The 12,515-nt window shown below is 56.7% G+C and overlaps 1 protein-coding gene across 1 annotated transcript; it reads left to right on the top strand.

The window, feature by feature from the left end:
* Positions 1-205: 205 nt before the first annotated feature.
* LOC125917691 (proline-rich protein PRCC-like) lies at positions 206-12,448 on the top strand. Its single transcript, XM_049623818.1, has 6 exons — positions 206-238; positions 3,061-3,120; positions 4,885-4,932; positions 7,115-7,681; positions 9,795-9,890; positions 12,226-12,448. The coding sequence occupies exons 1-6, from the start codon at positions 206-208 to the stop codon at positions 12,397-12,399; spliced, it is 978 nt and encodes a 325-aa protein (XP_049479775.1). The 3' UTR covers positions 12,400-12,448.
* The last annotated feature ends 67 nt before the right edge of the window (positions 12,449-12,515 follow it).

Raw genomic sequence — 12,515 nt, 5'->3', positions numbered from 1 at the left:
GAGGGTGCTGTAGGGGAGAGGCAGCGCGGTGAGGGTGCTGTAGCGGGGAGGCAGCGCGGTGAGGGTGCTGTAGCGGGGAGGCAACGCGGTGAGGGTGCTGTAGGGGAGAGGCAGTGTGGTGAGGGTGCTGTAGCGGGGAGGCAACGCGGTGAGGGTGCTGCAGGGGAGAGGCAGCGCGGTGAGGGTACGGCAGGGGAGAGGCAGCATGGTGAGGACGCGGCAGGGGAGAGGCAGTGCGGTGAGGGTGCCGTAGGGGAGAGGCAGGCGAAAGGGAACGTTGCTCTAACTGGAGGGCACCTGTCCGCAGAAGGTCAGGAGACCAAAGACGGAAACCAGCTGATGAGTCAGGCTAATTGGGATGAAGCCGCGAGGAGTATGGTGGCGATTTGGGTTTGGAGCCTGGGGGGGTCGGGGCCTGGGCCCTTCTTTCCTCCCTGGCTCCTGGCCCTGGCAGCGCGAGATGGCCTTTTGGAGCGGGCGTGTGCCAGAGCCCGAGCCTGGGAAGATAAGAGAACCGTTCTGGTAGATGAGCAGATCCCACCGGGCCGGCTTAATGGAAAATGTCTGTTTCCGTTTTGCTCTGCAGTCTCCGTGCGTGCGTCTTGTCCCTCTTGGCAGCTGGAGCGGAGAGGACAGTGGTGGCCCTGGAGGCTCAGGCTCTTGTGAGGCCGAGACGTCCATTCCTTTCTCCTTCAGAGGCGCAAGCAGTTTGCGCCTCTAAGACCCAGGAGGGCCCGCCCTGGCCCAGCCCGAGGTTCCGTGGCGCCTGGAACGTCGCCCTCTCTGGGTCTGATGGCCCAGCCCTGCCCGGGTCACCACTGGCTGATTGCTGCTCTCTAGGAGCTGACTCTATGGCCTTCGTTTGATCTGCTCCTGTGGAAAAGTGTGGCAGTTCCTCAGAAGGTCACTTGGAATTACTCCGCAGTCTAGCAGTTTCTTTCTTTCTTTCTTTTTTTTTAAACATTTGTTTATTATTAAGAGACAGAGACAGAGCACGAGAGGGAGAGGGTCAGAGAGAGGGAGACACAGAATCTGAAACAGGCTCCAGGCTCTGAGCTGTCAGCACAGAGCCCGACGCGGGGCTTGAACTCGCGGACCGCGAGATCATGACCTGAGCTGAAGTCGGACGCTCAACCGACTGAGCCACCCAGGTGCCCCTCTTTTTTTTTTTCAATTTTATTCTTTAAGTTTCTTCTTAAGTAAGCTCTACACCCAACATGGGGCTTGAACTCATGACCCCGAGATCGAGTCGCATGGCTCCCCCGACTGAGCCGGCCCGGCGCCCCTGTGATCCGGCAGTTTCATTCCTCGGTGAAAAGAGCCGAGAGCAGGACTCCCACATGCACGCCCGTGTCCGTGGCAACGCTCTTCTCCACGGCCGGAAGGCGCCCGCAGCCCAGGTGTCCACAAGTGGACAGCAGCACGGCATGTCCATGCCACACGTGTCATTGAGCCTTAAAAAGGAAGGAAACTCTGACACGTGTGCAGCGTGGATGGCCTTGGAAGGCGTTACGCTAAGAGGAACAAGCCAGCCACAGCGGGGGACGTGCCGTGTGATCCCAGCCACGTGAAATGCCCACAGTGTGCAGAGCCCAGGGGACAGGAGAGTGGAGGGTCCCTGGGGCTGGAGTGCAGCGAGCGGGCAAGGGGAGGTATTGTTTACCAGGTACAGACTCTGTTTGGGATGATGAAAAGTTCCAGAAATAGAGAGTGGTGACAGTTGTACAACACTGAACACACTTAATGCTACCGAGTGCACACGGCGGTTAAAGTGGCAGATGTTAGGGGGCCGCCTGGGTGGCTCAGTCGGTTAAGCATATCCGACTCTTGACCTTGGCTCAGGTGATGATCTCACGGTTTTTGAGTTTGAGCCCCGCGTCAGCGCAAAGCGTGCTTGGGATTCTGGGTCTCCCTCTCTGGCCCTCTCCCATTCACACTGTCTTTCTGTCTTTCTTTTTCAAAACTAAATGTTAAAAAAAAATAACAATAGGGGCGCCTGGGTGGCTCAGTCGGTTAAGCGGCCGACTTCGGCTCAGGTCATGATCTCGCGGTCCGTGAGTTGGAGCCCCGCGTCGGGCTCTGGGCTGACAGCTCAGAGCCCCATGGAGCCTGTTTCAGATTCTGTGTCTCCCTCTCTCTGACCCTCCCCCGTTCATGCTCTGTCTCTCTCTGTCTCAAAAATAAATAAACGTTAAAATAAAAATTAAAAATATAATATGTTTGTACAGTTTTATAAACGTAATCATCTGAGATTCGGACAAAACCTGTTCTTTCGCACATTGTTGCACTTGAACCTAATTGCCTAAGATGTTAAAGTTTAACTGGGCCTCCAGACGTCACGAAAACTGTGCCCGGTAGTGAGGTGGTTCCCCACGTGCCCTGCCAGGGAGGGGACGTGTCTCTGTGGTTATGAGGCCAGGGGATGGTCAGGGGTCTCTGAGGCAATGGGAGTTTGGAACAGAGAGAACGGGTCAAGATGTTTAGGTGTTTGGGGCTTAATGCTTTGTTTATTTGCTTTTTTTTTTTTTTTTTTTTGGTTGAGTTTGATGTCTTGGCAGGTCGGAGAGAATGAGAGTCCTCAAACTCTGCCAAGAACTTTCGTTTATGTACGTTTCCATGGCTAGACGGCTCGTGCGGTCTTTAGCGCGTCGTTGTGATATGTGCGTGTGCTATTTTCCACAGGCTTGGGGGCCGCAAATAAATGGCACAGCCGAGACTCACACTTGTAGTTCTGATTTGGTGCCGTGTGCGCCCGTCTGCGTCGTGTGGGGTGTCGAGGGGCCTGGTCAGGGCGGATCTCGGGCCCGGGCCAGCAGGGGACAACTCGGCACGGTGTCTCTGCGGGGACGCGCGAGCTGAATGGTTCCGGCCCTTGGTTCCACCGTGACCCAGCTGGTACTTGACCTCTCCGGGCCTGCCTTCCCTCCCCCTCGAAACTGAGATGACAGGGCCTGCCGGGAAGTGTTACTGGAAGGACGAGTGAAGCGTCGTGAGTTGACTGCCACCTAAGAGGACTGTCCTGCCCTCTGCCACCTCTTCCCCTGTCCCCCTGCCCGCCAGACAGACTCCCCTTACGGGTTTTGTAACATACTGATACAGGTGCAGGGACTGGGCGGTAAGGTGAGGCCCCACATGGAGGAGAGACGAACGTAGGACCAGCAGATTCGTTGAGGGGGTGTTTGAACCACACTTGACGCCCTTTGTGTTTTCCTGCCTTGTTACGTGACGCTTGTCACTCTTACTGGATTGTGACTTCCTTGAGGACGGGGACTTCTTCCGTGGCACAGCACACACACAAAATCTTTGAGGCACACCGGGGGACTGGTCTGGGGAACAGGGGACAGGACTCTACCTGCTCCAGGCCCTGCCCCGTGCCCGTGGGCAGAGCGGATGAGCATCGTCTTCCCGTCACCCAGCCTGGGGCGGCCGTCGGGACATCCATCGATACGTGCCCTGTGGATTGCATAGAGTAGATTCTCAGTCGCTGTGAGGTCCTTGTACCTATGAGCCGGGGGAGGGACTTGTGGGCCGAGAGATTCCAGCAGAGCGTTTGAGTTCTTGCAGCGTCTTGCACATGGACGCGTCTGAGACCTGCCCCACCCCCTTTATGCGCAGACGCCCGAAGCAGGCCCTGGGAACAAATGGCAGCTTTTAAGGTTCTTGGCTTGAGAATTCACTTGTTATTTATTCTTAATTTTTAAAAATGCTTTAGCGTTATTATTTTTTATTTTACAGAGAGGGAGAGAGTGTGTGCAAGTGGGGGGGGGGCGGGGAGAGACTCTCAAGGAGGCTCCACACCCGTCACGCATCCCATGACCCTGGGATCGTGACCTGACCCTAAATCAAGAATCACTCAACTGACTGAGCCACCCAGGCGTCCCGGGATTTACTTACTTACTTGCCTACCTGTGTATTTATTTGTAATTATTCTTAATGCTTTTATTCACTTTGGAGAGAAAGAGAGAGACAGAGTGCGAGTGGGGAGGGGCAGAGAGAGAGGGAGACACAGAATCCGAAGCAGGCTCCGGGCTCCCAGCTGTCAGCCCAGAGCCCCCCTGGGCGCTTCACCTCCTGAACCGCCAGATCATGACCCGAGCCGAGGTCGGTCTCTCCATCGCCTGAGCCCGCAGGCGCCCCCTAGGGGAATAACTTTTAAAAATCATAGGCTTGCACCTTTTTCATCGTTGGCGATGTTCAGGATCTGGTACTGAGCTACAAGGTCAGGTAGCTTCCAGTGTGAGAGCTTGTGTTAGGGACAGCCCCGGTGAGTCAGAGGGTGACACAAATGGCCTCCTGTGTTGCCCCCAGCGCTCACCGTCCCCATTTGCTCACCTTCCTCTTGGACGCGGGCAACTCTGTCTGGCAGACGGTAGATCATACTTGCAGAGGGAATGGATTTCTCCAATGGCTTTGACCTTTAATGCTGCACAGAGAGTAGTTAACACCCCACTTAACTCCCGCCGGAGTTGCCCGGCCGTGTGGTTATGTTGTCTGCGTGAGCGGTTTCAGAAGGGCAGCTGAGACTGGGGGAGATGGTGGGCCACATCCATCCGTCTTCCAGCAGACAGATTTATTAGGAGAAAAATGGGTGTAGCCTTTTCTTTCCACCAGGTCTAAAGGGGAGGAAATGCTTTTACTTTAAAGGAATAGAAATTGATGCCAAGGAGCCTGGGCCGCAGGACCCGGGGCAGAACGAGCGCCCTGGGGAAGTCACCACACACCCCTTCACTCTGAGGCGGTTCGAGAGCAGGGAGGGAGCTCTCGGGCGCTTCCCCTGCAACCGCACAGACCCCTGGGCCGCCCTTGTCCGGACCTCGCTGGATGCGGGTGTTTCCTCCACCGCCCTCACGCGGGAAGGCCTTATTCCGTTTCTTTTTTTCTTAGTCAGATTCCGAGGAAGATGAGCCCTCCAAGAAGAAAACTGTCCTTCAGGTAAGCTTTGTGACCCGGCAGAAGCCATTTCTCTTCCCGCATTGCCTCCCGAAAGAGAGTCACGACGCCCGGGACGTGTTTCCACATCACACGTAGGGCAGACGCAAGCATTTGAGGACCAGCTCCCTCCGTGTGGTTTGGTTGTTCTCGGAGCCGCCGGCCCTCGTGCCGTGTGCCCTCCCCTCGCCGTTGCTCGGTGCTGGCCTGGTGGGGTCACCCCTGCTGGGGGCAGCCAGTGGCAGGGAGGCGGAAACCAGTGGGTGCATACATTTCCGCTGAAAGGATGGTTTAGGAAGGGTGAACCGAGCGGGCAGAACGATGTTAGGAACGTGTGTGTTGTGCAGTTATCCTCCCGCCTCATCTTTAACCTGGAAAGTAAATACTTCAGTCGTGCCAGGCACAGCTCTCGGTGCTTTACCAGCCTTTAGTCGATTTCGCTCTCAAGGTAGCGCCGCGGTCGTGGCCTTGTCATCACCCCCGTATTCCACTGGTGGAAACCACGGGCTGAAGGAGCTTGCCCGCGGGCGGCAATGGATGGGGCAGGGCGGGGGTCAGACTCTGGGTCTGACCTTCGAGTCCCAGCCCTTCCCTGCTGCGCTTGGCTCCTGCTCCAGACCTGAGACCGGAAGTCCTCAGCCACACGATGCCGGGAGCTGATCTCTCGGCCGTTTGCCCTGTTTTCCCCTGTCCCGGTGCCTTTATTCCGGCCCCCGGGAGTTTCTTCCCGCTCTACTCGCCGCTCAGGGACTCACGTGCTCTCTGATCTTGTGGGTTGTATGTCTCAGGAAAAACAAAGCAAAAGCCGTCCTGCCTTTGTCAGAGTATGTCGTGACTCAGGCGTGTGACGCCAGAGCTGCCCCTTCCCCTGACTCTGCTAAGATGTCACCTCCACTGCTGGGAGCTCTCCGGGCGCAGTCATGTGGAGGGGAGAGTGACGTCCTGGCCCTGTGTGGGGGGGTGACGGAAGAGGAGTCGCGGCCAAAACTGGGAGCTGAGGCTGCTGGAGGCCGGTTCTCCGTTACCAGGGTGGCTTCCTGGAGGGGGCGGGTAAGGGCAGCCTGAGTCACAGGGGCACTGGCTCAGAGGGCCTCTGGAGCACAGAGCAGCCTCCCAGCTGGCGGAGGGGCTGGCGGGACACTGGCTCAGCTGTCGGGCGGGGTGGGGACCCAGTGCTGCACAGGGGTGTGGCTGTGACCCCAGATTCCATCTGAGAAGTCGGACGCTTCAAGGTAGCCTGAGCATGCGAACCACATGGCACCTGGGCCCGCTCCCTACGTGCGTGAGTCTCTGCGGTCCGCCTGGCTGGAATGTTCCAGAGGTGTGGACACACAGCAGGGGGAGGAGCCCACTGGCCAGATGAACTGTTCTGCCTGCCTGACTCACCAGCCTTTCTTCACTTGCTCTGGGCGTTGCTTGGCCGAGGGGCTGAAGTATACTGGTCCTCCAGGACAGGGGCATGGTGGCCTTGTTCCATTCTCCTTTTTTAGACTGACACCTCCCTCGGCCCTCCAGTTAGGCCAGGCTAGCCCCGTGGCATACAGAAAGCAGAATCGGAGAGATTTTTCCGTGCAGTAGGAACTTGGGATGGGCTGAGTCATTTAGCTTACAGATTGAGAAGTTAAATGCTCAACTCTGGCGTAAACTGAATATGCCACACGTATAGGGCTTTCCTTGGGCAGAGGAGAGGACTTTGGGCAACAGGAGTGAAGGTCTTTTGGACAGAGCCTTGTTCTTGACTTTGAGTAGCAATCCCAGGGAAGCAGGGAGTTCCTATGTTAAGAAGAACCTTCAAGCCCTGGAGAGAGGTGGAGCGATCAGCTGGAGAGAGCCCTGGGCTTTCTGGGAAGAAGGGATGATGTGGGATTAAAAGCATCGTAGTCACCAAAAGCCACAGACTCAGGGAAGGCTCTGGGGCACAGGGCAGCGGAGCCAGGTTGGTGTGGAGCCGAGGAGAACAGGGGTGATGTCTTCCCTGGGAGAAGCAGCCAGCAGAGGGGCCTGAGGTAGGAGGCAGATGGGATCCCCCAGCGAGGCAGCGGGCAGAGTTGAGAAGGAAGCAGGGGCCGATGAGATTTTAGGCCGGAGCGCCTATCTGTGCCTCTTGTTCTTGGTGTTGATAACGTGTATCACCAGATCTCACTTGGCACGTTTTTCCCTCCTTCCCCGAACCTGTGCTCACCAGGGATCCGGCGAGGGCGCTGGCCTGTCTGCCTTGCTTCCCCAGCCTAAAAACCTGCCTGTGAAAGAGACTGGCAGGCTGCCCCTGCCCCACGCCTCCTCCCGGAAGCCCGCGGATGGCTCCTCTGACACTAAGCCCTCCAGACAGGCTTCTAAGACCAAGCCCTCTTCCCTCGCCTCTGTCGTGGGCACCACAACCACCACTCCGTCACCCTCTGCCATCAAGGCTGCCGCCAAGAGTGCTGCCCTACAGGTGACGAAGCAGATCACGCAGGAGGAGGACGACAGTGATGAGGAAGTAGCCCCCGAGAACTTTTTCTCCCTCCCTGACAAGGCTGAGCCGCCTGGAGTTGAGCCATACCCTTACCCCCTCCCTGCCGTCCCTGAAGAGCTGCCTCCGGGCACGGAACCTGAGCCGGCCTTCCAGGACGACGCAGCCAATGCCCCCCTCGAATTCAAGATGGCAGCGGGCTCAAGTGGGGCCCCTTGGATGCCTAAGCCCGGGGATGACTACGGCTACAACCAGTTTTCCACATATGGCGATGCCAATGCCGCTGGTGCTTATTATCAGGTGGGTAGGTGGTCTGGAGGGCGGGCCAGGGCGCGTTGGAGCGTGGAGGTCACGGAGAGCTCTGAGCCGGTCCTACGGCCTCTGTGGTTTCGCTTTGGCTGAATTAATGTCTTCCGGCGCCTTGATTTTCCTGTATATCTCCGGCCTCAAAGCATACCACCTTTGTTCTGAAAAAGGGCCCGTCTCGAAGTCTGACAGGGAGAAGTACATAACTGATACGTTTGTTCTGGAAACCAGCCCCGTAGGAGCTGGCGAGAGGTGTAGGGAGAAGGCGGGAGATCCAAGACCCCCTGGTGTGGATGGTGAGGCTGAGTGAACTGGAGGGGTGCACTGAGAGCAGGAAGGAAGGAGAGGAGGGGTTGGGGATCTGGAGAGTTGAACACAGAAGGGAAGAGGGGGGAAGGCAGGAGCCACAGGAAGGTGAAAGGATGGGAGCCCCTGTCCCAGGGAGCCAGGGGACCGTAATTTGTGCTGTGACAGACAGTGGGGTCTGAGGGGGGGTTGGGCCTGGAATCCCAAGCCGTGTGAGTCTGGGCAGATTCCTCAGCTGTACGAGGGGTGGGTAACAGCAGTGGCCTCGTAGCGATGCTGAGACAAGCCCATCGGCGTGGCACGGTGCCCGGGCCAGAGCAAATGCCCAGGAAAGAGTTGGGATAACTTTTTATCCCATTGCCATTTGGAAGAGCTGCTTAGCTTTGTTGTGAGTGGCGTCAGAGGATATGGGAGGCCAGGTGAGTGGGTTTAGGAAAGACTTTCCCGGCGTCACAGTCCTGGGTGGAGAGGGCTCCAGGGGCTCAGGGACTCGCCAGTGTTCTGACCTGTGTAGCCAAACAAAACAAAACACAACAACAACCAAAGCCATTTAAAGGAACAACAACCAGGCATTCTGTATTTATTTATAAACTGCACCGAGGGAGTCCGTGCACGTGAAAACATGTAACGTGCACTCGGGACCCTGCAGTCACACGTATCTTACTGTGAATGCTTTTGTAGAAAATCGTGCTCTGATCACCCTGGATTCTTACATGTTTTATTCGGTCAGTGTTAAACCTTACTTTCCATTTAGTTCACTATAAAATGAATGTTCTTAAAGGGGCATTTTTTGGAGTTTGGCAAAAGTGGAAGAATTGGGAGAAAGCATGGGCCGGGAGGAAGCCGCTTCTCAGCCCGAGGGCCACCTGGCTGGCCTCCTGGGGGGGGCTCGTCCTGCCTGCACCCCTCTTCCTCCGGGACCGCAGCAGCATCTGACAGCTCAGCTCCAGGGCGGTCATCAGATTCCTGAGCCGAGTGCCCGGGAACACACACCTTGGCTTGTTCCCGGCTTTGTAAATTCCGTACCAGTCTGAAAGCCATTTATCGTATCTTAGGTTTTTACTGAAGTATAGTTGAGGGGCGCCTGGATGGCTCAGAGGCCGGTTGAGTGTCTCTTGATTTCTGCTCAGGGCATCATCTCACGGATGTGAGATGGAGCCCTTCGTCGGGCTCTGTGCTGCGTGTGCAGCCTGCTTAAGACCTTCTCTCCCTCTCCCTTTGCCTCTCCCGCACTCCCTAAAAAAAAAAGAAAAGAAGAAAAGAACTATGGTTGACGCGATGGATGTTATGTTAGTTTCAGGTGTGTGGCGATTTATTTCATAGCAGAGATCTGCACCCTCCCTCCCCGTTGCAGGCAGCGTCCTTGGGTCCGCAGGCCCAAAATGAAGACAAGGAGCGGGAACGGTGTGCCCTCACACCTCTCCCCTGCTCACAGCCGAGCGTGTCTCCATCTCGTGGGCAAGAGGTGTGGCGCTGAGGGCGCTGTGGCGTGAGGGTTGGGACTCACCCTGGGGAGCAAGCGAGGGAGAGGGGAGCAACCGAAGCAGGAGAGAATATGCCTGTTTCTTGTCCCCCTTCCCTGGGCTACAGCCACCTGGACGGTGCCGATCGGAGAAGCTGCAGAGGGTGTTCTGAGTTACGGATGGGTCCTCGGGACGCACGCCTTTACCTGGGCCGCTCGAGGGGCCCGTGGTGCGGGTGCCTCGGCCGCCACTTGGTGAGGGTTTGCTCTGCTCCAGACCTTGTCCCCTGTCCGCCGTGTCCCTCAGTTGGTGTGTTTTTTCCCCTCTCTCGATTGCAGGATTATTACAGTGGTGGCTACTATCCTGCACAGGACCCGGCCCTGGTCCCCCCCCAGGAAATTGCCCCAGACGCCTCCTTCATCGATGACGAAGCGGTAAGTGAATAAAGCACGGGTGACCATCTTTGACCCATGGGCGCCAGGTTTCAAATCCAAAAGTAAAGAAACCTTTTGGGGAGGGGGGCCTGGATAGCTCAGCCGTTTGATCATCTGACTCTTGGTCTCAGCTCAGGTCTTTAACGTTTATTAATTTTTGAGAGACAGGAAGAGACGGAGTGTGAGCAGGGGAGGGGCAGAGAGAGAGGGAGACACAGAATCCGAAGCAGCTCCAGGCTCTGGGCTGTCGGCACAGAGCCGGACGCGGGGCTCGGACTCAACAGACCGTGAGATCACGACGTGAACCAAAGCCAGACTCCCAACTGACTGAGCCACCCGGGCACCCCTGTGGTGGAATTTTGCTCAGGTCTCGATCTCAGGGTCGAGAGTTCAGGCCCTGCATTGGGCTCTGCACCAGGTGTGGGTTTTTTTGTTTGGTTTTGTTTTTTTTTTTAACTATATTCAGTTAGGATTCGCTGTGGCAGGAACTCCAAAGTGCAGTGGCTTACATCAGAGAAGTTCACTGTTTTCTTCCTCAAAGAAGGCCGGAGGCAGCCCCGCATGGTTGTTGGGGATCCGGGCGCCTTGTGATGATTCCTCTGCTGTCCCTACGTCGTGGCCTCTGTGCCTCTGGTCGGTGGTGGTGGCCGAGGCTGCCGCTCTCTCGCCTGCACTGCGGCCGCTGTTCTGCGGCAGGTGGAGAGACCGGGGAAGAGTATCTTCTTCTCCTTTGGGGAGACCTCCCCAGGATCTCCCCGGAGTTCCTACCAGCGCTTCCATTTCTGTCTCGTCGACTAGAGTCTGGTCGCGTGACCACGTGTGGCTTCAGGGGGAGCCCAGGGGTGGGATGGTCCGTTATCCAGCTGGGTGGTAATATGCCAGAATGTTGGGCTCCTTCACGTTAAAGGCGAAGGGGACGATGGATTTGGGGAGAGGACAGCAGCCACAGCAAATGAGTCCTGTGTTCACACGCCTGGATCCCCTGCCGCTGGGCTCCCTCACCTCGGCACAAGGAGAGAGAAAACCCCGGGTCCCGTCAGGCTGTGTTCCGGACGGGAAATCTTGTTCTGTCCGTAGGGAGGTCTCAGCCTGTCGGGAGGGGGCTGGGGAAGTAGGGGTGTGCTCCTTTCGCATTCAGGCTCTTTGGAAAAATAACCGCCTCTCGCCTCTTCCCAGAAAGGTGTCCACCCCTCCGCATGCTTCTTCCTGCCGTCACTGTGTCCCCTGCAGGTGTATCCTTGACACGGTCCATAGTTGGGCCCTTTTTGTCCTCAGCCTGGGAGGCAGCAGAGAGCTCATCCGGGGGCGAGAGTTCCCTTCCTGCAGGTAGAGTCCCTCGGAGGAGACCTCACCAGTGACGCTGAGAGCTGGGCCTGGCCTGCACTCAGGTCTCTGGGTGTTTCAGTTAGAGTCCCCTCACCCACACGAGTCCGGGCGACGTTGGTGTGACCCGCCCTTTTGGTGAGGAGGGCAAGAGAGAGCGGCGGTCTCCTAGAAATCTTGCCAGGCTCCCTCTCTCCCAGCTCCGCTTCTGAGGTCCACTCTGGTGTGGAGTCCGCTGACTTTGTGATGCCAAACCAATGAGAAGGAACACACGTGTCAAAACCAATTTTTAGAGGAAGAATCCTAGATTTTTTTTTTTTTTTTACCCTGAATCCTTTTTTTTTTTTTTTTTTAGGTTTTTTTATTTTCGAGAGTGAGAGCGAGAGAGAGAGAGAGAGAGAGAGAGAGAGAAAGGTGAGCGCAAGCAGGGGAGGGACAGAGGGAGAGGGAGACACAGAATCCAAAGCAGGCTCTAGGCTCCGAGCCGTCAGCACAGAGCCCGGCGTGGGGCTCAAACTCACGAACTTGTGAGATCATGACCTGAGCTGAAGTCGGACGCTTGACCGACCGAGCCACCCAGGCGCCCCTACTCTGAATTCTTAATCTGAAAATTGTATGCAGTCCTTTTCGGTACATTGAACTTCCGCATAGTTTGAGCACATGTTCCCAGCAGTGATCCCCCGCCCCTGTACTCGCTCATGTTTGGGGGTACCGCCTTGGCCTCCTTTTCCCTGAGGGCAGGAGAACGTCTGAGCAGCAGCCTTTCATTGGGCATCGGACGAGTTTGGTAGGTGGGGGGTGAAAGGGGGTATCGCACAGGGGGGAGTTAAGGACACTTAATTGTGTTCTCCTAAGTGGGTCGGGAAGCATCATTGCACAGTGTGACAGCCGCCGTGGGTATCGCGGGGGGCGGGGGGATGGTCGTAAGATGATTCCATAAATTCTGGGTTTCTAGTGAGTCCCCGATCTCTCACCCAGATCCCCCACTGCTGCTCTCTGTCTCCTTTTCCAGTTTAAGCGGCTACAGGGCAAGAGGAACCGAGGGAGGGAGGAAGTCAACTTTGTGGAGATCAAAGGTGACGACCAGCTCAGTGGGGCTCAGCAGTGGATGACCAAGTCGTTGACAGAAGAGAAAACCATGAAGTCATTCAGCAAAGTAAGCGGGAAGGGTCTGTTGCATGGCTAACTTGGGGGTGGGGGGTGCCCAGAGCAGAATCTGGGCCTGCTCCTGTCCCGACCCCACACCCGATGGTTCCCCCCCCAGCACCTTTCACAGATGCCTGCCACCCGCGGGACTGGAGC

The sequence above is a fragment of the Panthera uncia genome, unplaced genomic scaffold (assembly GCF_023721935.1).
Source record: "Panthera uncia isolate 11264 unplaced genomic scaffold, Puncia_PCG_1.0 HiC_scaffold_2237, whole genome shotgun sequence".
Taxonomy (NCBI): domain Eukaryota; kingdom Metazoa; phylum Chordata; class Mammalia; order Carnivora; family Felidae; genus Panthera; species Panthera uncia.
The sequence above is the reverse complement of the archived record's forward strand: the minus strand, read 5'-3'. Positions and strand labels throughout refer to the sequence as shown.

What these genes read in the sequence shown, in the direction of transcription:
- LOC125917691 (XM_049623818.1), top strand. Translation starts at nt 206, where the DNA reads ATGGTGAGGACGCGGCAGGGGAGAGGCAGTGCG. An exon ending in CCGCTGGTGCTTATTATCAG is followed by an intron (nt 7,682 to 9,794) that starts GTGGGTAGGTGG and finishes TCTCGATTGCAG; the next exon opens with GATTATTACAGTGGTGGCTA. An exon ending in CCTTCATCGATGACGAAGCG is followed by an intron (nt 9,891 to 12,225) that starts GTAAGTGAATAA and finishes CTCCTTTTCCAG; the next exon opens with TTTAAGCGGCTACAGGGCAA.